Source organism: Drosophila serrata, unplaced genomic scaffold (assembly GCF_035046125.1).
Source record: "Drosophila serrata isolate PLE 108 unplaced genomic scaffold, ASM3504612v1 contig_245, whole genome shotgun sequence".
NCBI lineage: Eukaryota > Metazoa > Arthropoda > Insecta > Diptera > Drosophilidae > Drosophila > Drosophila serrata.
The window spans coordinates 969,339-977,256 of NW_028257143.1; the positions used below are offsets into that span (position 1 = coordinate 969,339).

The following is a 7,918-nucleotide window of genomic DNA, read 5'->3' on the forward strand; positions in this document are numbered from 1 at the left end:
GTAAATTTATTTTCGTTTCCCCCACTTAATGACTTTATGCTGGCAGACTGCGGAAGACATAACATATGTCGCCCCGCAAACTCACGCTTTTGAGAGCATCCTGCGAGCGGCAGTCGGGCTCCTTGAAGCGGTTGGTGTCTTAAATAAAGGTGCCACCGACTTCACTTTCGCCCTTCAAAAAATGTGTACACAAGGGGTGGAACGACACGGATGGAGAACTGGAGAACAGGAGCTTCTTGACTTGCTCAGTTTCAGGGACCTGCAAGAACAGCGAGTTGTATAATTTCCTTTTCTTTACATTACAATTTCACTAGGGTTTTTTGTTAAACGCATCTTCCTGCTACCGTTCAGCATCAAGCATCCTGAGCACACAACAACAACAAGTTTGTATAAATATCCTTAGCTCCAGCGCCTGGCACGTATGAGGCTTAAGATACTTAAGGAGCATGTAATGCGAGTCCTTGCCAGCTCTCCCTCTCGCTCTCTACCCTCTCCGTGGAAAATGCAATTTTCACCTTGCATTGTCTGTTGCGTGCCAAGTAATTATTTTTCCCTCCCTCCTTTGCTGCCACTGGGAAAAATTGTATTACAAACATTTTCAGCTGCTCGTCTTTTGCGATTCGGATGCCATGCGATGTGTGTGTGCGCACTTATATATTGAGTCTCATCGCATTGGTTTGTTTTAATTAATTTGCCTCGAGTCGGAAATGAAATAAGCAGAGAAGCGTGCAAATATTTCGTTTGAGGCTTGGAACACAATTACATTTATTACATAATAATGAGTAAATAACATATAGCTTGGGTTTACCCAAATCTAAGGTTCTCGCAACTATATATGCAAGACCGAACGTCTTGGCTTAAATCAAAGACTGAAAGGATTGAGAATTGAGCCAGAAGCAGCAATGGGCAGTGGCCAGAATAATTGAGATTGCCATTCCGTTGTTCGCCTTCTGGTTTATTTTCGCACATGCTTCAGGTGGCAATGAATTTTTGGTGCGTGGCTTGATTGTAAACTGGAGCATAAAAATGTTTTTCAAAATCCACACAACCTCGGCCAGTTCTTATGGTATATAGTCGGGCAACTGCACACATTTATACGTATATATATTGTTTTAAAAATGCATTTATTGTTATACACCCACTCTGAGTGTGTGTATGCATATTTTCTGAGTAATTCCGGTTGGCGTTCGTCGGTATATTTGCGGTAAATGAAAAATGCAAGCGGTGTGAAAATGCAGCTACATAAATACATATACATATGTATAGAGAGTTTTCCCGCCGCAATGCCGTCGCGACGTCACTCTGCCAGTTGTTGCGTAATGACATTGACATGCTGCATGCTGCTGGTGGCATACTTCTGTGCCTTTGCCAGCCACTATTTAAAATCCCTGAAAATGCACGTCATTAGGGGAAAAGCGAGTAAAGGAAGCTCTGTCTTCAGTTAAAGGATTTTCGCCGACTCGACTCAACAAGTAGACTCCAGATGACTTGGCCCTTCTTCTTTGAGATCTCTTCGGGCGTCCGCCTTTTAATGAGAAGCTGCAAAATGCCTTGCAATCCATTTAAATAATTGATTATTATGGCTCGACAGTAACTAAGTTCAGTTGGTAGATTTTCGGGGGAGGTTTCGAAAAGAAACCTGGGAATTTCTTACAGGAAAACGATATTAATAAGGGTTAAACTAACATAGTCCTTAAAGAGTTTTGTTTAAATGTAAAATATAGTTATTGTAAGCAAATCAAAGCTCTAATTTCTATAATTAGTTCTGTAAAAATTATATCTACTAGTTTTATTTCCTTTCCTAAATCAAGTAGCTGTGACTAACTAAGACTTGTGTTAATGAGACTTTCGCCGTAGTTTATTTTAGAATATCCAAGCAACTTTGACCCTTAAAGGTGAACTTTTAATATTTCAAAAGAATAATAAACTACTGTTCTCCGAAAGGATCCCATAACCATAATACTTGTCCGTAAATGCGTAACTATTTCAGAAACCTCAACCAGGAACAAAAACCACAATTTACTTATCATCGAACAATGGAAGGCAGGCACTTAGGTCAAAGTCACTAAGCGAATCTTTACGCTTATTTGCATTCGTTTCACCAAAATTCAATGGCAAACAAAACAGTGCGTGAATTTGAGCCAAATTTGATTCGTTCGTTGGTCGCCCATAATAATTCATGCTTGAGGCAATTTGAATGCCCAATAATAAGCGCAAATGCCACAAGTTTCGTTTTACTTGACTTTTATTGACTTTCCGGTGCGGGGAGGTCTGAGGGTCTCGGTTGTGATTTTGATTATAAATTAAATAAGTTCCAGGCCGCTGTGAATAATTTGTCCATTACATTTTGAAGGTTGTCTGCCGTATGTAAGCGTCCTGCCCGCTTTTCCCCCGAAATTGTTTAAGTTTCGATTTCGTTGGGCAATGTTGAGGGGTCAATCAATAAATTACTGAGCCCGGGCCCCAAGCCGATGTGGCAGGTATTAATTTAACATTGAGTCTGCGCTCGACGATGGACGACGGACAACGGGGCGTATGCGTTATCGAGCTGTAATCAATGCATTGAACTCTGCGTGGCAGCCTTGGACTCTGCCGCAATCCTTCGGTCATTGCGCATAAATATGCCAACGTTTGGGTATTTTCCCTTCACTCGCTCACTTCGCAGGCATTTTTCTTCAGTTTTGCATGTCTGAGACATGTCTTTGGCCGACTCTGGCGGTGATTTAAATTCCTAAAAGGCTCTTATACAGGCGGCACTGTGGGTATTCCAAAGTGTTTGTTCTGCGAATAAGTTTTCTGATACTTGTATTTCTTATTTCAAGAGTTGAATGGGAACTTAAGTGGGGGAAAAGTCTTTCGCAACCAATCGCAAGTAAATTATTGGGGTAAGTAATGCTGTACTTGCATTTAATCGTGAGACTGGTTGGAAATTCATATTATCTCAGCTCTAGTTTCTAATTTGTATACGTATATCCTTCCCATTTTTCGACTTCGTCATTTAAGTCGACCTTGCATGAAGTCACGTATTCTTATGCTTAGTTTGGGGGCACTTTAAAAGGCGACCCGTCTTATAATGCAATTCAATGCTTCTTCCCATTTGATATGGGTTTAATTTGCTTGTTGCACTTTCTGACGGACAATTGCTTACTCCCGACCCGGGATTCCACTGGGAGCCGCAAACTCTGCGGCGTGTCCGGGGCAGCTGTGTGTCCTTTTGGCCAGTTTGGACACACCTCGGCTCTCGCTTATTAGTTGCCCAACCGGGCTTTGCGTATTAGTGTCAGCCCCAATGCCATGGCATTTGTGCTGCGGCCAGTCGAGAAGTCCGCAGCAGAATCTAATGGAGGAATCAGGTCTCGGCTCCACCGCCAATTCCCCTGTCAGTTGCAGGACGAAGAGCTCCTTGGCTTTCTCGGGAAGTCGCCTCCCGAAAACGTTGAATTATACATATTTCATGAGAGTCCTGGAGGAGGAAAATCGCTCAAGAGGATGCAAGCTTACGTGACACCAGAATGAGTATTATTTCTTGTAAATAATTGAGACAACAATATCTGTACATATAATATATTTAATTTATAAATTTGAAATGTATATGAGATTGTTTTCAAATGCAATTAACTTTCAATTGCAATTTACTTTCTCATTTCTCCGAATTTCAAAGTGTAAAATTAAATTAAAAATTCCTTTCTACTTTTTGCTCAACCACAAAACCCTTTTGGCCAGATTCAAGTTCAGCTTTCGTTCGTGCAAAATAAAACTGAAAGTGAAATCAATTTCAGGTGATGGACTCTAGTTTATTGTATTTTCTAGCGCATTTTCTCCACTTTCTCTCAGCATCAGCATATTGAATGAAGACGAAGAAATCCTCCTCCTTTTGTATCGGTCGCATGTGGCCATGCGTTCTGTGTGCGTTTATAAATATTGAAATAGATGTCAATAACATTTTCACACGCTGTGTGCCTCCCCACCTTTCGACCGGGATAAATGGTGGCCCAGAGACATTTGGGCCTTGTGCGTGTCGCACCCAAAAATCTGTTAATAATGATGCTTGACATATGTAGGCAGTTGTTGGCCGTAAGTCGAGGGGCAAACAAAATGGAAGCCAACCGAAAGCTGACGCATTTGTGCGTGTGAAATATGTTTTGTCAACTTATTAAATATGCTTACTTCCATGCTTCTTTCTCCTTTTTTGGGAATTTGTTTTGTCTGCCTTTCTTTTTTTCTGCTGCGGCTTTCAATACGTGCCCGGGTATTTCAATGGCGGGGCTTAAACAAATGCGTCCCGGGTCTAAATGTGGTCGAATTGATGGTGATGAAATTATAAGGTGAGCGAGGCTGAAGGCGTGATTGAGTTATATTGGCAACGAATTGAAATGAATTATGTCAGCAAAACATTTGCACAAATATTGATGGAGCCTTCGTTGGCAGTTGTGTCATAAAAATACTTTGCTCGGCAGTTAGTCAAGTGCCCAAAAGAATATAGAATTCAATTTGTTGTAATATCAATTGCTAATAAAACATGAACACTTGGAGCTTTATTTTACTTTAACCATTAAGCAACAAAACTGGTAAAACTACTAAAGATTTCACAAGCTATATCTAATTAAAGAACAACGAAACAGAAAGCACATGACCACAAACAAGTTTTGAGGGAAAATTGGAAAAAATGGGGTCGGTAACTAAAATCATCAACTGAGTCACACATATATTGCCACAGGACATTTGTCTGATGGAATGACCAGCGTTTTAGAGTCCTGTCCGGCTTGCCTTTCCATTCAACTGCCATGTTTATTGTCAGTTGAAGGCAATACCAGCGGAGAAAGCTCTATATTCTACCGCACTTATTTTTATTTAGCCAAAGAAAAGCAAAAAAAAGGGAAAACTAGGGGAATTCCAGCACATTTTCACAGACCAATCTTTAAATACACTTTCATTAAGATATATAAAAAGGATTTGTAACTTTGGGTTACTTAGCTTCTAACTCAGTTTTGTTTCTAAAAAATATATATTTCATCATCAATTAAAAGTGAATTCAACCTTCTTCAATAACCTTCTGTTAATATTAATTTTATGAGGATAGCAAAACGAAGGATCAGATGTTAGAGTTCCTAGATTGTCTATATGAAAAATCCTGTTGAATTCGTTATAACCTCTTACAGGACATTAAATTGGTACAGAGATGGAGAGAAAAGAGGTACTTTATCTGTGACTGTCGAGCAGACCGTTGTGGTGTATCCTCTCAGGTCGCCTGGCCGTATTTACAGGTAAAACCCCATTGAGATGTGGCCCCGTGTTTTGTTTGTGAACAATCTGCTTTTTGTTTTCGCCGTCTCGTTGGCGCCCGACAACAAAAAAGAGGCGACATCAGCAGGGGACGAGAACAAAAGCGCAACTTCATTTTAATGGAGTAGACAACGTCAGCCATGGCGACGCAAAACAGGCGCCACACACCCACAGATGACACGCCCCCCGAAACGCCCCTTTTGGCCACATTGCAGGCTACACAGGAGGCTACTCTGAGTGCGTGCTGTTGACGGCACTTTCCTTTTGCCGTGTTTAATTGTGGCATTAAATTTTAGTATTTGGCAATAATAACCTTTAGCAACCTTCGTTTTATGAACGACTCTTTGTGGTAATAATTCGCATTCTTGCGAAAATTGGACAGGAAATCAGTTAAGTTATTAGCCACGGGAAGCTGGTCAAGTTAAGGAGTTAAGTTGTGGCAGTAGGATAGGATGTGTGTGATATTCAATATTTAATTATTTCCTTATTTGTGGTAACTGTTCACTTATTTGTTCACTTTTGGCATTGAGATTCATACCATATTCATCTTAAATAATTATTTCTGATAAGATTTCAAGTATTTCTCTGACCATAAGGCTTTTGATATATATTCTTTATAAAGCTAAGGCATTTTTATTTTAGGTTTAAAAAAATTCCTCCAGATGTCAGCAGTTTATTGAGATGCTTACCATAATTATTTCATTTTTATGTATTTCTCTCACCATAAGTCTTGTGATATATTCCTTATGGAGCACACTGCAATCGGTTGCTAATGCATTTTTACTTTAGGCCAAAAGAATTCCCTCGAATGTCAGCTGTTCATTTGTTAACCCCGATTTCCTGAGGCTTTTTTGCCTTCCGGTTGATGCAAATGTAAAAGCTAAAACCCACCAAAAGCCTCTTCGAAATTATTGCATCTCGATCTCGCATTTGGGCGATTGGGTAAGGTGTCATTAACAAAGGCCACACAGGTGAACCATAGCACCACCCGCAGCCATCGAATCACCTAGCTAGAGGGATACACTGAGAGAATAGAGAGAACTAAGGAAAAGCTGCATAACTTTCTAGTTTTCTACAGAAAACTTAAATAAAAACTGAGGAAACCCAGAATATCCCTATGAACTAGAAGCGAAATGCATTCTAAGAGACTAAATTTTCGAATTTAAGAATATGAGGTAGCACCTGATTTACATAATCTGTTATACGTATTTTTTTCCAGTGCACATTCTCCATTCTCCAGCCGCGCCAACATAATTGATGAGTTTCGCTCTAAGCAAGGAGCGATGTCGACATCGGTTTTGGTGGCCGGAGTATCCTGAGAGCGGTGTTTGTATGTTTGCGGTCACCTTTCACAGATACGCACACAGATACACACATATGCCCGCTTTTCCCGAAACTCTGTGGGTGTGCGTGTGTGTGTGGGCGTACGTGTTAGTAAATTGGCTTATTTTGTCGACAGCTTAAGTCCCTCGGGTATTTATTGAAATTTAGTTGAAAATAGCAAAACACTTAAGTTGACATTTCTAGCCCATTTGATGATAAATGATGTATTTACATAGTTACATGGGATTCACTATTAAATCTTAAAAATGGCCACAACTACTAACTTAAAGTATAAGGAAATTGGGCCAAAAATATAAATTTAAACAGAAGTCAGATATAAGATAAACGAAAACAATGGAGTAATATATATACATAAAGTATATAATATTTATTACAAAAAAACTATAATACACGCAAAAATAAAACAATTGAAATAAAATAATTTAAAGACAGACTCACTGCCACTGGGCATGGCATTTTCCACTCGGGGCAGCCGTTTCTTGACCTCACACTTATGGATCATGGCCCTGCCCATGGTGTCGCCGGCAAAGGATCTCAGCTCCTTGGCGGACTCAAGGCCACAGAGCAGGGCTGCCCGCGTGTAATAGCAATCCAGGACATCGTTGTAGATGTGACACACCTTGGTGGCATTTCGACGCTCATACCAGTCCGCCGGAGCCTCACACTCGATCATGTCCGTGCGCAGCTCCCGGAAGCAATTGTGCGAGTCCTGCAGTCCAACGCACCGCTTCCGGGTGCTGCGATCGCCTCCCTCGCAGACTTCCGATCGAAAATATCGAAGGCCATCGACCAGACGACCGTACATATTATCCGGTGCCAGGACACAGTTGCGCATGGAGCCCTGGATTTTGTCCAGGACATCGCTGATCTCGGTGCAGGAGTACGCGAGCGATGGCTGTGAGAGGAGCAGGACAATCCTCTCCGGACTGACCACATAGAGGCGGGCCAGCTGCTGCAGCACCGGATTGTCGTTGCACAGATTCTTTTTGGGCGGTCCAGCAACTAATCCTTCACATTGTCCGTTCAGCTGACTGGAGGAACCCCTGGGCTCGTATCCTGGCGGGCAAGACATGTTGCCGCCGCCATGTCGACTCGAGTGAGGCTCTAACCCATAGCGCTGAAAGTACCAGGGAAACCACATTGCCTCACCTGTCTCCAGGTGGCTGAGCAGCTGCAGCAATAGCAGCAAAGCTGCCCACTTTTTAGCCATTACATGAAATTCAAAGTCTGTGATCCGCTTGGAATAGAGAAGTGATTGAGAGAGTGATTTCTCCAAGTTAACTTTGCTTTA

At 41.4% G+C, this 7,918-nt stretch overlaps 1 protein-coding gene across 1 annotated transcript; it reads right to left on the bottom strand.

Annotated features, from left to right (window-relative positions):
• Nucleotides 1–6,979: 6,979 nt before the first annotated feature.
• LOC110186024 (uncharacterized) lies at nucleotides 6,980–7,918 on the bottom strand. Its single transcript, XM_020955060.2, has one exon. It carries the CDS (start codon nucleotides 7,835–7,837, stop codon nucleotides 6,998–7,000), a length of 840 nt encoding a protein of 279 aa, XP_020810719.2. The 5' UTR covers nucleotides 7,838–7,918; the 3' UTR covers nucleotides 6,980–6,997.

Excerpts from the sequence above, each read along its gene's own strand:
- LOC110186024 (XM_020955060.2), bottom strand. The coding sequence starts at position 7,837 with ATGGCTAAAAAGTGGGCAGCTTTGCTGCTATTGCTGCAGCTGCTCAGC.